Source organism: Mustela nivalis, assembly GCF_964662115.1.
Source record: "Mustela nivalis genome assembly, chromosome: 9".
In the NCBI taxonomy this organism is placed as follows: Eukaryota; Metazoa; Chordata; class Mammalia; order Carnivora; family Mustelidae; genus Mustela; species Mustela nivalis.
In genome coordinates, this window is record NC_139028.1 from 17,998,898 (window position 1) to 18,020,962 (window position 22,065).

Here is a 22,065-nt window from a genome sequence, read left to right on the forward strand (position 1 = left end):
TCAGGCCATAACTGGCACGTGGCAAATACTATTAGAGCAGGTAGCTGTTCCAATGCCTGTGGCAGAAGTCCCTATGCAGCACAGGGTTAGAGCCAAGGACACAGATATGCAAGTACCACTGTTTAAACAGCATTTGCAAATAGAGGAGTCACTGGCAAGTCGTGATTCAAAATGCAGACTTGAAGTTAGTAAAAGGAACATTAACAGCCAGGAAAGCTAACAGGTTAGCCCCTCAATGAGAAGAAAGGTAGAAGAACCAGAATAAAACAGGTTCCAAATGTTCCAAGGGAGAGAGTTCGGGAAGTAAGGCAGTTGTACAGTGAGCGTAGTAACAGGTCACTGTCTAAGAACTCCTTCTATACCCTCGAGTCATAAGATAATAAAATTGTAAGATGAAGAAGAGAAACTCAAACATATCTTCCAAGACTAATTTTCATAAGAAAGTTGTTGTTTTGTTTTTGTAGTTTTTAGGAAAAAACAGAACCATTGATATTAAGTAGGAATAAAGTCAAATGCCAAAATAAATATCAACCAAACAGTGGCAATGAGGAATCATCACATACAAAAGCAGGAGAAAGGGGCTTGAGTTGGTACTTGAATAACCAAGGAGGAATGGCCAAAAGAATTACTTCTGTAAGGCCACGGAGTTCACCAGAAGGTGGTTAGTCACTGATCGCCTCGGAGAGATCAGTTTCATTCCCAAGAGACAAATACTAAAAGCCTACTACTGGCAAGGCTCTCCTTGGGTGGCCTGGGGAATGCTGATCCCATACAGTCACTGCCCTAAGATCTAACCTTCTGGTGCCTTGTCAGCCTCTCTGCATGCCTCTGGGCAATCAGACCTCTTTCTCGCAGGAGCCTAGACTGGTCCCCCACAGCCGTCTCCTAACTGGATGCTTTTCCTGAGGCCTGCTGCCACCAACACCTCTGCAGGGCAGTCTGGGAACCCATATGCCTTGGACTAGGGGCTGGGCCTCCTATCACCCAAGAGCAGATCTTGCAAGGGTCTGTGATTTCCAAGTTTTCCACAGTGAGTTGAAATTACAATATAATTGAGAAAATGCTTAAGGAAAGAAACAGGTGGACTTAGAAACTCTGGTCGAAAAGTAAACAAAACTAAAGTAAGGTACTGGACAAGTTCAATCGCTGGATAGGGCAGAAGTCAATGTCACTGCTGTTTTGCTGGAGGACTGGGGACACATGCATAGCTAAATGGAAGGTGGGAATTCTGCACCAGGTCATCACCCAGGGATGTTATCCAAAGGCAAGCTGCGATTCAATAGGTAAGTGCGTTGGTTTGTGGAGCCTGTTTAGGTCCCTGGTATAAATACTCCCACGGTGACGATTTCAAGCTACCAACAAGAGGCCCCGGGACACAGGGTTGGGAAGAGATGTACACATTCAGACGGAAAGGCAGCCCGAGCTGGCTCAGCGCACCCAAATCTCTACATTTCCAACAAACTCCTGGGGGATGCAGAGGCTGCTAGCCCACAGACTGCTAGCCCACTGACAACGAAGGTGTCTGGGGCTTAGGCTAGAATAAAGGAAATGTGAGATAACTTAGAAAGGCAAGGAGGGGCATCACTTAGCTCAGGGTTTCTTGAGCGCAGCATCACTGACATTTGGGGCCAGATAACTCTTTGTTTTGGGGGCTGTCCTGTACATCACAGAACATTCAGCAGCATTCCTGGCTTCCACCCACTGAGGCTAGTACATCCTCCTCCTGCAATCCCCATCAAAAAGCTCTCAGGACACCACGGAGAGAAATGAAGGAAGAAGGGAAGGGTGGTACCTCTTACACCAAGAGAAAAGAGATAATGAAGAGGAAACACAAAAAGAAAAAAAAAAAAAAAAAAAGACATCTCCTTACAGAAACAAAAACAAACACCCCCCATCTCTTTTGATAGCAGCAGACTCAGCCAAGTAGAAAAGAAGCTATATATTTAGAAAGAATGAAGGGAAGATTGAGTTTAAAACATCAGGAGGGTTCTGGAGGGTAAAAGAAAGGTTCTGACCTAAGACAATGGGTCCATTGACTCAGAAGTAGGATCAAGGCTATCTTAGGCTCTTAGACTCAGAATTTCTTGGGTTCTATCCAGGCTGTGCCATTTGCTAGGTGGGTGATCTTGGGAAAACTGTTTAATAAATGTAAGTCTTCCTATATGAAAACTTCACGGAGTGGCTCTAAGTCCCAAGATAATACAGGATAAGTTCTGAGCACAGGGTCGGGCATATACTACATGTTCAATTAACGTCAGCTCCTACTACTACCAGCATCATTATTTTCCTTAAAAAACATCTGCTTCGCTTGGCTACCACTTACATTCCTTCAAGGAAATATAACACATGGAAAGATCTTGCCTGGCAAGGCGCTACTTGTCACTGCTTTTTACAAATATTGTACTCATTGTGTGAGCAGAAACTATCTGTAGCTGAGGAGACCTTAAAGTTGTGAGAGCCAACCAAGCGCTAACGGGCTGGTGTTCCGAAAATTACAACTAATGAGACAAGGTAAACGTGAATGAAAAGCCAATAAATCAAGAGAAAGCAAAAAGGACATTAAATTTTCACGGAAACTGGCAGGTTTTCATAGGGCTCCAGGCAACGTCAGGAGCATGTGATGAATCCTCGTGCCGCTGCCAAGGATGACGGGTTTGTAAGAACCAACCTGACTTCAAGTTGTTTATCCTACAGTAACAGAAAATGTTGCTGCTGGTTTTTTTGTTTGTTTGTTTGTTTGTTTGTTTTAGCTAAGTCAAGAACTGATTAAAACACAGAAATCTGTCTGTTAAGAAATCTCTATAGATGTTTGAATGGGCAGTCTGGGGTGTTAAGCGACATCCCAAAGTATCCTCTTTCAGACTCTAGAGAACATATTCCAAGGGTGCTGCATTTTTCTCACTAAAATTCTTGGGAGGCTATAAAGGGTTCTGTCTGTGCCCATGCACCACTGACCAATAAGGCAAGGGCTGCATTCTAGGTTTTAAATAGCTTCCGAGTGCCCTGGACGGATAGCTCTTCTCAACCGGAACTGAAGACCCTTTAAGGGAAATGCAGAGTGCCTCTGAGAATCCAAAATAGAGTTCATTCTAACATAAAACTCATCAAGATGGGGAAATTACTAAAATCCTTCCTCTGAGATGTGAACAGTACTTTCCCTCGGTAAGATTCCTTCAACCTAGCCTGCTAATTTCAAGCATTTTCATTAGCAAAAACAAAAGGGGCAAACATTATCAAGCATTCCAAGCTTATCAGGCTGTCTGTATGGGGCGAATCACCAGGAAGAACAGCGAATGTCATCACTCTGCAGGTGGCCAAGAGTCAGGGTACTTGGGCCAGCCACAGCCAAGCCGAGTTCCAAGTCTTCCCAAAATAGCTATGACTTACATACAAGTGCTCATCAAACACCTCAGACAAACCCTGAATGGTGAGAGACAGTGCTCAAACTGTGGCAGAGGTAAACGAAGATGCCACTGATGACCAGGCACGTGGTCGCCGAACATATTTAAATATGACCTACTCTCCCTTAAAATAGCCTCTCCCCTAAACCAACAAAACTATCTCAAAACTCTGATTTTTCCCCACCTGTTCTGAAGTCACTGTCCTAAAAACAAATAGAAATGACCTGTGAAACCAGAGAAAATCCTGACTCAGAGACCATTAGGTATTCGCGGACACCAAACAAGAGCATCCCCATTAGAAATCGGCAGCACGTGAAGGACCATCCATGTTACTTTCATTTTGGAGCCCAGGACCTGGAGGACATTAAAAAGGAAATGGGTTCACCATACACCACGGGTCTCCTGTGTGCACAAAAAGAATACACAGGCACAAAAGGTTTCCCACGTGGAAGTAGCTGACAGCTCTGCATTGTAAATATTTTTATGAAATTCCTCATTTCCAGACTCTCACTGGAATACTTGGCACAGGTCTCCCATTCGGTCTCGAAAAAGCACAGCAGTGGAGGGGGGAGGAAGGGGGTGTGAAGTTATAACTTTCCAAAGTAACATTAGAAGACGTTCTTGAATTGCCCACTTAACCAAGTTTCTATACACGGCATTATCAGCCTTTTGATTTCTCCCAAACCAACTCACCAACTCAGCCCAGAAATCCTTGTATTGATTTCAATCTTCTGAGATAATAGGAACAGGAACGCATTTACGAGAATACCTTCTATTCACCGCGCTGTTCCTCCTCCCTCCTTAAAAATCTACTGATGAATGCACCGGGCAGGCTGCTCTCAGTTTATTTAAAAAAGAAAGAAAAGAAAAGGGGGCTGCTGGGGGAAGGGAAGGGAGGGAGTGGTAGCCAGGACCCCTGGTCTTCCACACGGTGTTCATCAATCCCTGCTCTAAGTCAGGTAAGTTCGGTCTGCTTCAGACACTTGAAAACAGTACTGCCAGAAACAGGACTAAAAACCACCTTAGCGGCCCTCTTGAGAAGTTTCTCACCTAGGTCAGGGCCCAGGAGCGCTCCCCCTAAAGATCCCTGATGCACACAACCACCCCACGTCCTGCCCTTTATAGTTGGTTCTCCAAAACACCGACTCCCCCAGAACTTCAGCTCGCCCCCAGCCCGAGCCTTGCAAAGACCTAGCGCCCCCCACCACCCGGGCTCACCGCCCTCGCCCTCCCCAGCCGGCCGCGGGTGCCCTCCGCAGCCCCCGTCCGCCCCGCAGCCCCGCAGCCCCGTAGTCCCGCAGGCCTGCCCGGGGCCCGCGCCGCTCCAGCCCACGCCCCGCAGCCCCCTCCCCGCCCGGGACCCCGAGCCACCCCCGGCCCTCGCTCGCCGCCGCGGGGCCCACCGAGCCGTGTCGGTCGGCTGCTCGGGCCGCGTCGTCCTGGTGTAGCTCCGCAGTCATGGCCGAGGTGCCCCTCCGCGGGTCATCCGGCTCCCGCCGCCGCCGCCGCCAGCCCAGCCTCGCAGAAGAAGGAGGAGGTGGAGGCGGAGGAGGAGAAAGAGGAGGAGGAGGCCCCGCCCCGCCCTCCGCCCCGTTCGGGCCCCGCCTCCGCCCCGAGCGCGCCGGAGGCTCGCCCACACGCCCCGCCCCCGGCCCGCGCGCGCACGCAAGGCGCGCGGCCGAGGGCCGAGAGGCTCTGCGTGCTCCCGCGCACGCCGCGCTCTGACCGGGCGCGGGTCACATGACCCCCAGGCCCCGCCCGCGGCTAACGGTCAGCTGCGCCGCCCGGCGGCGTTCGCGTTCAGAGCTGTGGACGCCCGGGAAATGGTCCTGGGAAGTGCGGACGCTGCGCTCCGCGGTACGGTTCTCGGCGCTCTGCCCCAAGAACCCACTCCTCTGTAGGAGCCGCTGCCGCCTCAAGCCTGCCCGCAGAAGAGCTCCAACTGCCCTCCACCTGGGAACCCGTGTGGGGACCGCGCGCGCAGTGGTTTCCCACCTGGCCGCGCCGCCGCTTCGAAGTCCGGGAACAGGAAGGACTCCAGCGGTCTTCCAGGGCCGGCGGAGGCTGAGCGCTGCGGCCTGTCCCCAGACGGGCCAGCCCTTCCACGCACGGTGTCCCAGCGTGGTACCCGGATACCCCCGGGCCCGGCGGGCAGCAGTTGCCGAGTTGTCCCATTTCCGGTTTCCTGCGGTTCCAACCACAGCTCTGTCCTATTTGGTTAAGTTTGAGCCTGTTCATAGCTAAGATGCCGCAACCCTCCCCCCCCCCCGCCCCACCACATCCCAAACTGTATTTTCAACAATTCGGTGGAAATGTTCACTACTAACCATGTTTCACATTTATTCACACGTATCACGACGACAATCCCGCTGGCACCCTTTTGGCTGTCCCCAGTGTATGCGGAGACCCGGCGTGGAAGAGCCTCTTTCAGGGGTAGCGTTCTACCATGTTCCCGGCGCAGGCCCCTGGCAGCATCCTGGGTGTGAGTTGCATATGGAGGGTAACCTTTCCTGCGCTCCTGGCATTGTTGTCCGTGTGATTGTGATGTTTCACCTGCAGGGCTTTCTAGTCTGCATGTGGGCACAGCTTGTGGCACGAGGAAACCCGTACGGTGCAGGGGCGGCTCCCCTGAGAGGAGACCTGGCTAGTCTCGGGAGCCTGGGCCATGACTGCAGCTGCTGCTTCCTTACCTGGAGACCCAGAGGCGCCCCTTTCCTTGACAGGTAACGCGCAGAGAGATTCCACCCTCAACGGACTGACTGTGTGTGTGTCCGATGGTTGCAGGACTTAGGAAAGTTTCTGTCTTTGCCTTTTTTTTTTTTTTTTTTTTTTTTGGTAAGTAGTGTGTCTTTACCATGTCTGTGGGGCAACTCTTGTTTGTCTTTGCTCGCTCATTTTAGGAAATTGCTTATTTAATGTTAGTGAACGGGGTGGAAACCTGTAACTTTTCCACGAAAATTTCCTTAAAAGACCACCAGGGACCACCTATGCCCATATTTCTGAAACAGATATATACAGGCCATTTGATAAATACAGACCCCTGAATTCTGATTAAGCATCTTTCTGCTATGTGGTTCTAAACAGAATTCCAGATCTAATAAGTCTGATAAAAATCAATTTGAGGGCTCTAGATCTGATAGATACTCTTAGCCTCGTTGGGTTCAGAACCAACTGATCTTGGACTTGGTAATCAGCTAGAGACACTCCGTCCAACCGGGGTTCATGAACAGTCTGCAACAGTGCTTGGCCATCTGTTGGCAAGTTTCGTGGTGATCAAGTATCCAAAGTGGACATCAAGGACCATGGGCTGTCACCACAGAAAATCCCTTCTTATTCCCCCTAAAAACCCATACATGAAGGTTCCAGAATAATTACATTCTTAGTTGATAATCATTTCAGGAGAGTTCAGGAAAATAAACAATATTGTTAAGGATCGATAGCAAGTAACTGACATAATGTAAAGAGGGAATAGTTTTCAGAGTATTTTCCTGAGGAAGAAATTGAACTTTTTTTTCTTTCCCTGGAAACTTTTTGTCACCGTGCTGTTACTTTTTCTGAGTCAGTGAATTTATATTTCTGCTTCTGATTTTCCTCACACTATGTAGTTTGTATTACAGTAAAATCATCCCATTTCATTGTTGTTGAGTACTTGGGTGGAGCTTGTGTGGGATAAATGACAATGAAGGGAAAGCGTTAGGAAGAGAATAAAGGGTAAAGAAGGGTGTGTATACTTCTCTGCCTCGTTCTGTGAGCAGTGCTTGCCCCCGGCTTTGGAGCAGTTGGATCTGAAAGCTGGAGCCTCAGGCTGATGATGGACAAGTATGGCTGTTCTTTGAGCTACAGATTCCTTTCCGGGAATGATGGAGTCACAAATGTCCTTATGTAAGGGCTAGCTTCTTAGCAGTAGGAAAATGGCCTTTCTCACTATTTTGGAAAAAATATGGATATTTCTGTTATAATCCCTAGATTAAAGAATTAGATAATATACAAAGTTAAGTGCTAGGTATTTTTTTTAAAGATTTATTTATTTATTTGACAGAGAGAGAGAGGGAGAGATCACAAGTAGGCAGAGAGGCAGGCAGAGAGAGAGAGGAAGGGAAGCAGGCTCCCCGCTGAGCAGAGAGCCCGATGCGGGACTCGATTCCAGGACCCTGAGATCATGACCTGAGCCGGAGGCAGCGGCTTAACCCACTGAGCCACGCAGGCGCCCCTAAGTGATAGGTATTAAGAAAGTGTTTCAGAAAAGGCTCTCTTTGGCTATTTGAAAAGTAAATGCATTTTTAGCCTTCCTGAAATGTGTACTATAGGCAAATGTAGTTTGTGAGGAATCAAAACAACTTTTAACAAAATGAGTGAGTTCATTTCCGTTTTAGAAGAATTGGCCTTGGTATTCAAAATAATAACCTCCCAGTCCCCTTCTTTTTGTTTCTCTGGAAAATATAAGCAAACACTGAAACAATAACAAACCCTCTTAAAATCAGTTTTCTTCAGAATTCGTAAAAGCCTTCAACTCCTGGGATTCAGCTTTCCTTTTATAAGAAGGGGAAAATAATTTTAGCTTCCAGATTGAAAGGTGGTAATAAAGAACCAGGATTAAACCCATTTTTTCAAACTTGATTTTTGACAGCACTCTAGACCAGTGGGCATAGGACAGATTTTTAGCAAATGGTGCTCAGACAGCTCGTTTTCCATATAAAAATTTAATTTTGGACTCTTAGTCATAAACAGAAATCAGTTTTTGGTTGATTAAAGACGAATGTAAAAAAGCAAAATCAAAAAAATTTAAAACACTCAATTGGAGAATAGATTTTGAGGACAGGGGCACTTTCTTAAATCAGATGCAAAAAGTACAGTCCATACAAAAAAAACCCTGATAATTTCAATTATGTTAAAATTAAGAATTTCTCATCCAAGGGTACCATTAAAAAAAATGATAATACCCACAAACTGGGAGACACTGCAACACATACATGTAACTGATAACATTTTAGTATCTAGAGCAAAACTTCAAAACCTCGGCACTGGTACCTTACTGGGGCAGATACTTCCTTGTTCTGGGAGCTGTCCTGCACATTGTAGGCTGTTTACCATCATCTCTGGTCTCTCCCTACCAGATGCCAGTAGCTTCGCTTCCCGCCTGTGATCGTCAAAAACGGCTCAAGACATTGCTAAGTGTTTCCTAAATAGCAAATTCTCTTCTAGTTGAGGAGCACCCATCTAAACTGGGTGAACAACCCTTACGAAAGAAACCATGCACTTGAAGAAAGAGCCAAAGGCCTCTGTAGGCACTTCACAGATGGGAAACTCAAGCATGTAAAAAGATCAGGAACACAGGAATGAAAACTACAACGATGTCATGTCATGCTTACAATGGACAAAAGTTTTAAAATACCACAATAACAAGTGTTGGCAAGAATGTGGAGCCATGGGAGAACACTTACACACTGTTTAGTAGTGTAAATTAGCACAACCACTTTGGAAAACAGTTTGACATCAAGTACTAAAATTTAAAGTTGTGTATGCCTTACAGCCAGCACTTCCTAAATAATATCCTAGAAAAATTCTTTTTTTTTTTTTAAAGATTTTATTTGACAGAGATCACAAGTAGGCAGAGAGAGAGGGGTAAGCTGGCTCCATGCTGTGCAGAGAGCCCGATGCGGGGCTCGATCCCAGGACCCTGAGATCATGACCTGAGCCGAAGGCAGAGGCTCTAACCCACTGAGCCACCACAGGCGCTCCTATCCTAGAAAAATTCTTAAACGTTACCAGGATATATGTACAAAAATGTTCATAACACTTTTAATAGCAGATGAAATGGGAATCAACCTAAATATATAAACAGTAAATATATATAATATAATATAATATAATATAATATAATATAATATAATAATAGATAATAGATAAATATATCAACTGATCAATTTTTTATGCAGTCATTCAATGGAATTATATATAGTAGTTAAATTACAGCTATGCAATATCAAGGATGAATTTCAGGAATATAATATTATAAAGAGCAAATCACAGAAGATGGCATACAATATGATTCCATTAGTACAAATTACAAAAATTGTCAAATAATATATAGTCCAGGGAGATAAACACATGCCTAAACTACTACTAAGACCCTAAATATTATGAACACAAAATTTGGACTAAAAGCTCTGAGGGAAGAGGAGGGGAGGAGAGGGGAAGGGGTATATAGGGGAACTTACAGATAATTGGTAATGCTCTATTTTCATAAATCAAGTGATCTATGAGGCTTTGTAATATCATTTTACATACATTTTATGAATGTAAAACATTAAAAGAACATTATTCTAAAATTAAGATCAAAAGGAAATCTTTAATAATATTTCTGTGCCCTCCAAAAATAAAGAAAACACAGTCTCCATAGTTTACAAAGATTACTCTTTTACGTTGGGTGATGCATGAGGCAGCATTTTAACATTCTGTCCTAATAAGTAGAAATTGTAATTTGACTGTCTTCAAGATAAATGAAAAATATTACCATTCCATTTTATGCAAAGTGTGCCCAAAATCCAGATTTTAGGTGACACCCAATGAGTTAGTCATTTTATAAAACATTTTCCCTTTTGGCTTCTAGATTTGGGGAAAGACTTCCTGTGTCAAAGTTGGGGCCTCCTATAGAAACCAGAAACCTGCTTTAAGATAAAAGCCAGAAAGTTACCCGGGAAGAGCAAATGTATACTTGTATAAAATGTGTAATATATGTGTGTGTTTATGTGTGTATTTTATATATATATATAATATATGTATATACATAATTATAATATGTATAATATATAATGTATAAAATGTATAAAAGCAAATTGTATAATGCAGCAAATACTGGAGCATAAATTGGAGCTTAAGGTGACTTAATTTTTCACTTAGGACACCACTGAAGTGAAAAATCTTTCTCCTCAAAATACCAGAATTTGAAAAAGTAGATACAGCAAGAGTAACTAATACCAACTTGGCTTCAGAAATGCAGATGTTTTTACTGATCTGGGACTTGAGTCTGGTAGAAAAGAGAACATTTTTAGAGGAAGTAATAACTTATTTATTTATTAAATAAATAGCATTTACAGGCCAGGTGGTGTTACGAGAGCTTCGCATTTATGAACTCATCCTCCCAATGTGCTGTGAAGTAAGTGCTATCATTATTAATACCTCGTTCACAAATGAGGAAACCAACAAAGAATGGTTAAATACTTTGCCCAAAATTTTTCTACTGATAAAGATAGAGCCACGATTCTAAGCTAAGCAGTCTAGCTTTCTTTCTATAGGCCGAGGTAAAAAATAAGATTCTGGATGATTAAGTAGAAAAAAGATCCTGTAAAGATTTCTCTGAAGAGGTGCCATTTGTACAGAGTTGACAAAGACGATGGGACTCTGGGCCCTCTACCAAGGACGAGTTTTAGGAGGAGTAACCAGGTCCCAGTTTGCCTGGGGCGGTTCAAGTTTACCCCTGTTTTCCCAGCACGGTTATTAGTAGCTTCTCCTTTCTCAAGCTTCTAGGTTTGGATGATAAATTGTATGGTCATCTTACTGACAGAGTTTATCTTGAACATAAACAATTCCTAAAGAATCACACTGTAGTAATCCCAAAGTCTTTGAGGTATAGCTCAAATGCAAATCTCTAGCCAAGTCTGATAACAAGAACTGGTTAACCTGTTTCAGAAGAACAGCCAGGGGAAATAGCGGGCACCCTATTGAAAGCACATGGGATCACTGCCTTGAATCCCATGCCCTGAAGGGATTGTAGCATTTTCAGTTTTGTAACCCAGCTTCTGTGGCATTTAAGCCTAGAGGTGCCTGAGAGCCATCCCCGGAGAGCTGGAGACACTGTAGAGTTAAAAGGAGAGAAAATCTTTGATGGTCTCTGCCAAGAGGGGCAGAAGTTGAATGAGGTTTTCTGTCCCCATGGGAGAAAAGCATTTAGAATTTTAGACCTGGGATGTTGAAGGTAAGAACATTAAAATTCTGAAACAATTGTTTGTTGTAATATTTATTGTATCCTTTACTTATCCAGAGTAACAAGAAACTTAAAACCAAAGGAACAAGGTGCCCAACAGACCATCTGGACTCTTCAGCCATTTCTGTGAGGAGCTGCAATGCCCTAGGGGGGGTGTCACTTGCTTTAAGGAGTATAGGTAAGAACTGCATTCCCCACGCCCTTCAGAGAGCTGGTCTGGGAAAATCAGAGTGCTCTAGTACCAAGGAGTAAAAAAGATTTAGAGAAGTACTTCGTGTAAAATTATTAGTCATGTTATCGGAAGTAGAGAATTCTCAACTCTAGAGAAAAGATAACAGTGATCCCAACAATTATTGATTATCAGTCATTTCATTGGCAAACCAAAGAGAATGGGACAATGGCAAAACCAACACTGAGTTGATCACGGTGAGTAGGTCAGTGATCTGGTGATAAGCTCATGGGGAGATCATGATGAAAATATTTTCAACATTACGAAATGACAAATAAGTTTTGATTTTTACAAAAACTAAATCTGCATTGCTCAAACTGGTAGGAGAAAGAGCCCCTTTTCTATAGCTCTGTGACAAGGGAGCCTACACGTTCAGCACAGGTTATAAAGATTCCTGGGGGGAGGCTTCTTGAAACAAAAGTTTAACAGACGTGACATTTTTGTTTTTTTTCTTGGCTGGGAATTCATTCTCAGTATTTAACAGTACTGGAAAAGCTATGACATAACTTTTGGCTTTCCTACCCACGTACATTCATTATTTAGGAATCTCTCTGTTGGTTATCATAAATCTGGGGGGACCTGGGTGGCTCAGTCAGCTGAGGTGTCTGACTCTTGATCTCAGTTCAGGTTTTGACCTTGAGGTTGTGGCTTCAGGTCTCTCATTGGGCTCTATGCTGGGCATGGAGCCTACTTGAAAAACAAAACAAAACACTGAGGGCGCCTGGGTGGCTCAGTCGGTTAAGTGCCCAACTCTCGATTTTAGCTCAGGTCATGATCTCAACATCGTGAGATCCAGCCCCATGTTGGGCTCCATGCTCAGAAGGGAGCCTGCTGATGATTCTCTCTCTCTTTCTCTCTCTTCCTCTGCCCCTCTCCACCCCCATGCTCATGCTCTCTAAATAAATAAATCTTAAAAAAAAAAAAATCAGAGTCAGAACACAGAAGAAAGGACTGACAAGGGGTGTGTGCCCCTGTTTTGCAGCTTTTCTCAGGCAACGGGCCATAGAGTGTGACATGAGGTGGCGGAAGTGCTGATAGGAGACCAAGCAGGCTTCTGGCCTGAGGAACCACGAACTAGAGGTTAGGCCAAATATACTCACTCAAAAGTGAGGAGAGAATTGTGAAAAGGAGAGAGGTAGAGAAAAGGATTCCTAGGTTTTTGTGCGGATTCAACCCAGGTCCCTGGCTACCCTTCTACCACAGACATGAAACACCTCGAAAAGGACAAAAGAAAGCAGATGAGCTCTGAGCTGTTGCCTACATCCAAATGAGACCATTTGCAGTTTGAGTCTCACCAAATGAATTCACTTCTAAAGCACAAAAACATCAGCATTCACTGGAGGAAGATTTTACACACACACACACACACACACACACACACACACACATGTTCTCTTTACCCTTTAGACATAACAGAATTCAGAGTCTCAGTAAAACATAGAATGCAGGATACAATCCAAAATTACTTGATATATAAAGAACCAGGAAAATGTGACCCATTATCTAGAGAAAAGACAGGCCAGATCAAGATGTTAGAATTAATCAGACAAAAACCTTGAAATATCTATGATAACTATACTTTGGAATAAAGGAAAATACACTCATAATAAATGAGAAAACAGAAAAACCTCAACAGGTAATTATAAAATATAAATAAGAACAAAAATGAAAAAACTTCAAACTTAACCATTCAGTATCTGAAATTAACAAGCCGTTGAATTGGCTTTATTGTAGGGTACACATTGTGTAAGGGAAAAATTATGACATTGGCTTGTGGTGTGTATCTATTTAGATGTAATGCTTATGACAATGAACTTAAGTAACAGCAGGGCTGGTGAATGGAACCAAATGATTGCAGGATTACTGTATTTTATGGGAAAGTATAGTAAAAGACTAAAAAGACGGTGAGGAAGTAAAGATATTTATTTTAATTCCTAGCGTAACCACTAAGTAAAAAGTATAGCTAAAATGCTAATAGGTAGGGCACCTGGGTGGCTCAGTTGGTTGAGCGACTGCCTTCAGCTCAGGTCATGATCCTAGAGTGCCAGGATCAAGTCCTGCCCTTCTCCCCCTGACCCGCCCCCCATCTCATGTTGTCTCTCCATTCTCTCTCTCTCAAATAAATAAATAAAATCTTTAAAAAAATAAAATGCTAATAGGTAGTCTTTCATTGATATTAAAAAAAAAATCCAAAAGTAGGCAGAAAAGGAAGAATAAAAACACAATATAGAAAACAAACATTAAAATGGGAGATTTAAATCTAACATCAATTACTACTTTAAATATTAATGGATTAAATATTCCAATTAAAAAGCAGAAATTAACAAAATTAAAAGGAAGGTCTACATACACCATATGCAAGAGATAAACTGTAAATTTGAAGACATGCACAGGCTGAAGGAGAAGATACATCATGCACCATGGACTGAATGTTTCTGTCCCCCCAGATTCATATATTAAAACCTTAACCCCCAGTGTGATGGTATTAGGAGGTGAGACTTTCCAGGGGTGATTAGGTCATGAGGGTGGAGCCCTCATGATGAAATTAGTACCCTATAAGAGACCCCAGGAAGCTCCCAAGTCCTCTTTCCGTTATGTGGAGATACAAGAAGTTGGCAGTCTGCAGCCCAGAAGAGATCCCTCACCAGAACTTGACCATGCCGGCACCCTGATCTTAGACTTACAGCTTCTAAAACTGTGAGAAATAAGTTTCTGTTGTTCATAAGTGACCCAGTCTGTGGTATTCTGTTATAGCTGCCCAAAGACACCACGTAAACAGCACAGAGAGCCTGGGGTGGTTATTAGTATTGGACAAAATAGACCCATGACCAAAAGCTCTACCAGAAACAAAGAGAGTTGTTTTATAGTGGCAAAAGTGTCGATTCATCAGGAAGACCTAATAATCATAAATGTGTATGTGCCTAATAACAGAGCTTCAAAAATACATGAAGTAAAAACAAAGACTAAAAAGAAGAAACAGACAATTCCACAATATTAATAGATTTTAACACCCAACAGGAAATGGTCCAACAAGAGACAGAAAAAGCAATGAAAATGTAATCTGAACATTATCGGACCACCTTGATCTAATTGATATTCACAGAATGTTAGAACCAGCAATAGCAGAATATACATTCCTTTCAAGTATACCTAGTACTTTTGCAAGAATCATGCCAATCCATGAAACATCTCTGAATCGAAATAAAATTATTGCAATCATAGAATATGTTCCTTGACCCCAATAAAATAAAATTACATATGGTCCCCAACTTTTGATGATTCCACTTATGATTTTCAGCCTTATGGTGTTGTGGAAGTGATATACATTCATTTGAAACTGTCCTTTGAATTTTGATCTTTTCCTGGGCTAGTGCTATGCAGTCTGATTGTCTCTTATGATGCTGGACAGCAGCAGGGAGCCACTGCTCACCATCAGATCACAAGGGTCAGTAACTGATCCATTAGAATCATTTTGTACCATACAACCGTTCTGGTTTTCACTTTCGATATAGCAGTCAATAAATTACACGAGATACTACTTTATTATAAATCAGGCTTTGTGTTAGATAGTATTCTCCCAGCATGGGTTAATATAAGTGTTCTTTTTTTTTTTTTTAAGATTTTCTTTATTTGACAGACACAATGAGCAGGGAACACAAGCAGTGGGAGAGGGAGAAGCAGGCTTCTCGACAAGCAGGGAGCCCGATGTGGGGCCCCATCCCAGGACCCTGGGATCACGACCTGAGCTGAAAACAGACGCCCAACTGAGTGAGCCACCCAGGCGCCCCTAATGTAAGTGTTGTAATAAGGTCAGCTAGGCAAAGCTATGATGTTTGGGAGGTTAGGTGTGTTACATGCATTTTCCACTTAGTGGTATTTTCAACTTGTGATGGGTTTATGAGGTTGTAACCCTGTCATAAGTCAAGGAAGACCTGTATGATATCTAGAAAAACATCCCAAATTTTAAAATAGACAACTTCTAAGTAATCTATGGGGCAAGAAACATCACAAGAAAAATTAGAAAATATTTAAAAGGAAAAGTAATGAATATACAACATATCAAAATTGGTACAATGCCACTAACCTAGTGCTTAGAGGAAATGTATGGGTGTATTTTTTTGAGTGTAGTGACACACAATGTTACATTAGCTTCATGTACAACATAGTGATGCAAGAAATCTATACATTATGCTGTGTTCACTACAAGTCTGGCTACCATCTGCCCCTATACCTCACTATTAACAACATCATTAGCTGTATTCCTTATACCATGACCTATTCATTCCGTATCTGGAAGCCTGTATCTCCCACTCCCTGTCACCTGTTTTGCCTAACCTTCCATCCTCCACCCCTCTGGCACCCATCCATTTGTTCTCTGTATTTATAGGTCTGGTTCTGAAAAGGCTACATACTGTATGGTTCTACCTATATAACATTCTAGAAAAGGCAGAGCTTCCTAACATTAAAATTCTGTATGGTTTTTAGTAATACTGTTTGTAAATTTTAGAAGTGGAGGACCAAGGCTTTATTTATCTCCACGGTTAGGAAGAAAGTAAGGAAGTTACCCCTTAAAAAGTCACTGAGTCTTTGGGAAACTTGGGTGCTCTTAGGGACCAAGAGTTTGGAAAAGCAAGAGTAAGGAAGTAAGCAGGGAGGACTTTGCTGACAGTTGCAGCAGAGTAGAAATAAATTAGATGAGATGATGTTGGGGACCCTGAAGACAAATGTTTAGAGCAAGGAAAGAAGACTAGTGAATAGAGGCACGGCATGACTCTGAGTTGTGAAAACGTGGACTGTGGAGTAAAAAAACCATACCAGAGGTTGGCTGGAGTTCTCTGGGGCTGCGAGTGCAGTGGCCGCCACAAGGCGGCGCTCTGACTACATCTACTTCGGTTTCCACTGTGCTTTTCATTGTCCCACTCCTCTCTCAGTCTTTAAGGGCTCTAACTAGAGGTCTGTCACACTCCAGCCATAGTCAGCCAGCCTATTATTAGTGCCAAGCCTTCCGCCTGGAGCAATGACAGTGTAAATTTCAGCAATGGCAGAAGGGGGACAAATACAGCTGTTGTGCATTTTAGAATAATTGCTACAGGCCATTTGGAGACAGCTTTATAATAATGGCACTTATACAGACTTATACAATATTTCCCTTTTCTGTTTTACACCCCCCTCAACACTCTGCAACATGAGTTTGTTAGTCCGCTCATCTCATGAGTCTAGAATGATCTTCTCCCTAATTTTATTTGATTTTACTTTATTTATTTTTTAAAGCAAGAAGCATTTATTTGGGCAATTAGAATTGCAAGTCAGAAAACAACAGATTCAGGTAGAAACCTGGGTTCTGTCTGCTTCCCAGTTTTATAAAAGAAGGTACCATCCAGGGACGCCTGGGTGGCTCAGTTGGTTGGACGACTGCCTTTGGCTCAGGTCATGATCCTGGAGTCCCGGGATTGAGTCCTGCATCGAGCTCCCAGCTCCATGGGGAGTCTGCTTCTCCTTCTGAACTTCTCCTTGCTCATGCTCTCTCTCAAATAAATAAATAAAATATTAAAAAAAAAAAAAAAAAAGAAGGTACCATCCAGCCCTTTCATACCCCGTTCCTTCTGCTATGAACTCTACTCTCACTGCCCTCACCTAATTGACTGTCTTTTCCCAGCACAAATGCCATTTGTGAAAAACCTCTCCTCAGCCCACCCCAGGTCTGGCTCTTGTTTTCGCTTCCATTGTCCCCGGTTGACTCACCAACTAGCTTGTGTTCATCTCATTGCATTCTCAGTGTGTCTTACCTATCACTTTGAACTTGAAAAGTTCTTTGAACTTTTCTTCTCTTGTATTTCCCAGTGTCAGCCACAATTCCCCACACAGTGAGCAGATGAATAGGTAAATAAATAAAGCCAGCTCTAACAGATCAAAGTCCTTGTCCCATCTTAAGTCCACAACTGGGTTGAAAATATCCAGACATGTAGACCTGAGCCTGTCTTCCTGGCTGCAATGGTTGACCACAACCTCTCCACAGAAAAGTTATAAATGGGCCTATGTGGAGAGGTTCTGGATCCTGCACTGAGCCACAGATCAGGGAAGATGCCCAGAGCTGGCAAAGCAAGACGTCAAGGCCTATCATCTGTGCAGAAGGCCAGGACAACACGGATCACTGAGTCAGACTACCTGTCTGCCATTGCAGTTAAAGCTGTGTCCTGCAGCTGATGTATTAGAAGCATGGAAAGAAGCAGCAAACCTGTGATTCCGTGTTCCTCTAGTTTGGGGGGCCCGTCTTGCTCCAGGTAACTGTGACACCCCTGAGTCTGAGGTACCCTCTGAGAGAATCAAAGAGGCATGAACTCCCTGTGTCTGTGTCCCACGTTTATACTTTGGCTGCTTTCTAGCTGGTTCTGGAGCACGCCAAATAAGAGCAGTCTTGCTCCAAAGACCCCGCCCATCCTTGGTGAGTTGGTGGCGAAAGAGCAGCATATTGGATGTGGCTGCAAAAAAGCTCGTCCTTTCTGGTGTCCTCTTTCTTGCAAAAACCGAGCTTCTTTTCTGCCCACCTGTTCATTCTTCTCTCCCTGTCTTTGTCCCATCCTTCTCACATATTTAACAAGTACTACCACGTGCCGAGCTCTTTGCTGGAGATGCCAAGATGAAAAAGGCACAGTGCTCTACCCTCAGGGAATTCACAGGATTCTGGAAGAAATAGGGAAGTAAATAAATAGTCTTAATTTAAAAAAAAAAGTCATAGTTGAATAAATGCTGTCATATAGGAGGTGTCTGTGAGGCCCTGGAGGTTTAACAAGAGGGCCATGGTGCAGTAGCAGATATCCAGTAGCCAGCTGGTGGGAGGAGCCCTTCCCATCATGGCTGATTTCAAGCTACTAACCGGATGTCACTGAACACAGACTTGGGAAGAGATATACACAGTTGGCTCTTTTGCTGCAGAAAGACCCAGCTCTGGCATACAACCATGATTTCACCTCCTAAGACCCTGAGCAGAACATCCCTTCAAGCCATGCCTGGGTTTCTGACCTATAGAACCGTGAGCCCATAAATGAGTTTTGGTTTAAGCTGCCAAGTGTGTGGTAATTTGTTACGTTGCCATAGAAACCTATAGAAACAGAACCTATTATACAGACCTAAGCTTAGTAATGGTAAGCAATTTGACCAAGGCCATGAGCATCTAACAAGTGATGGAACAGGGAGGGAAAATGACATGTGTCAGACTCAGAAGCCTGGAAACTTATACCCGTGTTCTATGACTTATCATAGAAAACCGTGTCACATGGCCATGAAGGGCCAGAGTCGTGAGGGATACTATTCCTCGTTCATTCATTCATTCATTCATTCATTTTTAAGAACCAGATGTGCATTATTATTAAAGATGAAATTCTGAGCCAGAAGAAAATCAAATGTTGAGTGTGGCTTTGGACTTGAAGTGGTGGCCCAGTGGTTACCTTGATACTTATTTCAGAGGATAATGCTGTGGAGTAAAGAAATTCCATATGGGACTGTACTCATTAGATATTTGATTTTGGCTAGAGCATCCATTTCTACTTTTCTCCTCCAGCCTGACCAGATGTGCTGAGAAAATTTGGTTTCCCCCGAATATGTACATCTGTCAAAATTCCTGTCAATTTTAGCACGACTGCCAAGGGAGTGAACAAAGAGGGTTAGCGATTAACTTCAAAGAACTTTGTTGGAGAGGAATAAAGATATTTAAGGTCTATTTTGTGAACTAATTGCATTTGCATATTTATGGGATTTACTGATATAGCAGTAATTAAAAACTATTTAGTAGTCTTAAAGGACACATAACTCAGTTGCTGTTTGCATAATAAACACTTCCTTATTATGTTTGCATAATAAACCCTCTCCCCCGCCTTCTTCTAAAAGACACTGGTCCAGCTAAGAGGTGTCATAGGAAATAATGGAGAAACAAAGTGCAAGGACTCATGGGAATGTGGGGAGGGGGGGCTACTGAAAGAAATACATCTCTAGGTAGTCAGTTGTAGGCCTGACCTAAACCATGATGAGGAAACACTGATTCAAACCTCTTTCTTTTCCCAGCTGATATTTGAGAAGCCTGAATGCTGAGCTCCTGACAATTCCAATTTTTTATTTTAATACACTGATTTGCTTGAAGGACCTGAATGAAGTTCACTTCCCATTCATCTTTCCTAAAGAGCTGTCTAAGGGTGGGATAGTGGGGGTGAGATCCTTGAGTCATGGATGATAAGAAACAATGTGAGTAAAAAGTACTGTAATAAGAAAAGACAGTTTTCATGAAAAATTAAAGGTTGAACAGGGAAGAGATAGCAAATCTAAAGACACTGAGTAAACAAACTACATGCAGACCGGGCAGTAAGGTCAGAAAAGGTACTATCTGAGCCTTCTGGTGATGCGGAGCAGGGCGGGCCATCAGGGAAGGATCAGGAAGCATCTGCATATAAACTATTTTGAGGACAAGTCACTCACACAAAACCTTTCCCATCTTGGCAGAATTCATCAGCCAATAAAGAGCTGTAATGGGCAGGATCACCAGACTGTTGTTAAATTAGCTAATGAAGGTCGTAATGTACCTGTATTACACATCATTAGCAATGGCCTTCCAGTAACAGATGGGGATATGAGGAAGAGAGAAGAAAAGGGAGGGGAAGCATGTCCCAGAAGGTTTGACATAGAGCCATGCTTACTAAAATGTGTGGCAAGAATGTAATGTTGATCATCATCTCAATTAAACCTTTGCATAAAAGCAAGCTTCCGTGTTGTCTTCCCATAGAAAGTGCTGTGTACATGGATATGCTGCCTGTAGCTTGCCTTTCTCCCGATGGACAGGGCTGGGACCTTGATGGCCAGACCAATCTTTGGTGATGTTCTCTCTTGATAAAGCCCCATTTATCTGGCCATTCTCTCTAGAGGATATTTCTCAAAACTTTCCATAACTTTGTATCAAATTTCCTCTACCAGGTTACATTTTTGTTTTCTGAAATATTTTCTTTTTTTTAATTTTTATTTAAAAGATTTTATTTATTTATTTGACAGACAGAGATCACAAGTAGGCAGAGAGGCAGGCAGAGAGAGAGAGAGAGGAGGAAGCAGGCTCCCTGCAGAGCAGACAGCCCAATGCGGGGCTCGATCTCAGGACCCTGGGATCATGACCTGAGCTGAAGGCAGAGGCTTTAACCCACTGAGCCACCCAGGCGCCCCTCTGAAATATTTTCAAATACACAGCAAGACTGGAAGAATAGTAGAATGAACCCCCCCCCCCATATACACACACCATTTGAGAATAAACTGTCACTGTGAGTACTTAGTGGGTGATTCTTACAGACAAGAACATCACATGATTTCAGCTCCATCAAAATCAGGGAATTAAGATTGCTACATCATTACCATCTAACCTATAGTCTCCGGTTTGAGTTTTAGGAATTCTTCCCAACATGTTCTTTGTAACAACAGGATCCAAGCCAGAATCACAGGTTATGCTGAGTCATCCTGTCTCTTTAATCTATTTTTCTGTGATATGGTTTCTCAGTCTTTCCTTAGCCTTCATAACTTTGACACTCTTGAAGATTATATATGCCTGTTGTGTAGAATGTCCCACGGTATGGGGTTATCTGGTGTTGCCTCCTCGATAGATTCAAGTTTTGAATTTTTTGCCAGATGATAACAGAAATGCAGCTGTGTCTTCTCAATTCCTCCTATCTCCACAGCACACAACTCCCATGATTGGTAATGTTAATTTTCATTGTTTGATTAAGGTGTTGTCTGCCAGATTTCTCCATGGAAAGTTTTTTTTTTTTTAAATCATTGTGATTAATGAGTATCTTGTGTAAGTGTCCTGTTTTTCATCACTTTCACCAACTAGTTTTTATCAGACACTGATGTTTCTTGAGTGAATAATTACTATGAAGATTCTAGCATTCCTTTTACATTTCTTAGTTGGCATTCTAACTTAAGGAAAAGCCGTCTCTTCTTTTCATTCATTTATTTAAATATGCTTGGACTTGTGGATTATTATTTTATTTAGTGGGTTATAATTCTTCAGATCATTATTGATTTTAATGCTTGAATTGTCCCAGATTTGGCCAGTGGGAGACCCTTCAAGCTGATTATGTCCTTTTACCATGTCCCTATTATTCTGTCTAGCACTTTTTTACTTTGTGATGCAATGAGATGTTCTAGGCTCTTCTTAACACTTCTCCTGTCTAACCCAGAAATCAGTCATTTCTCTATTTCTTCCTTTTAAGTAGGTATGTTATTTAGAACTTAAGCTCTGGGTATTGGGTATACTCATTGCTACTGGGGTGCCCCTCCCCACAGACCTACTGGAAGACAGAGCTAGGGATGTATGTTTATAAGGACATGTGTACACACACATTTACATCTGTGTTTATTTCCATTTTTAGCTAACATGTACTGAGAACCATAAGTTCATACCGATACCTACAAAACCAACT

The 22,065-nt window shown here is 42.8% G+C and overlaps 2 protein-coding genes across 24 annotated transcripts in view; one reads left to right on the forward strand and one right to left on the reverse strand.

The window, feature by feature from the left end:
- The window catches only part of USP28 (ubiquitin specific peptidase 28), a 56,884-nt gene extending 51,902 nt beyond the window's left edge, over positions 1–4,982 (reverse strand). For 4 of the 8 annotated variants that reach the window (XM_082682602.1, XM_082682604.1, XM_082682601.1 and 1 more), the window contains exon 1: positions 4,805–4,980. In XM_082682602.1, the coding sequence (XP_082538728.1) occupies positions 4,805–4,861 (57 nt within the window). In that variant the 5' untranslated portion in view covers positions 4,862–4,980. Of the gene's footprint in view, positions 1–4,804 lie in introns of all 8 variants that reach the window. The other 4 variants (XM_082682600.1, XM_082682597.1, XM_082682605.1 and 1 more) reach the window with 3 other exon arrangements.
- Positions 4,983–5,088: 106 nt separating this feature from the next.
- Positions 5,089–22,065, forward strand: part of HTR3B (5-hydroxytryptamine receptor 3B) — a 49,726-nt gene continuing 32,749 nt past the window's right edge. The window contains exons 1-4 of one of the 16 annotated variants that reach the window (XM_082682610.1): positions 5,089–5,258; positions 5,796–5,883; positions 5,961–6,124; positions 11,443–11,563. Coding sequence is in view for 7 of the 16 variants with exons in the window: in XM_082682608.1 (XP_082538734.1) it covers positions 6,067–6,124 (58 nt within the window). In the remaining 9 variants the exon portion in view is untranslated. Of the gene's footprint in view, positions 5,884–5,960; positions 6,125–11,442; positions 11,564–15,233; positions 15,407–22,065 lie in introns of those variants that run through there. The other 15 variants (XM_082682609.1, XM_082682611.1, XM_082682613.1 and 12 more) reach the window with 15 other exon arrangements.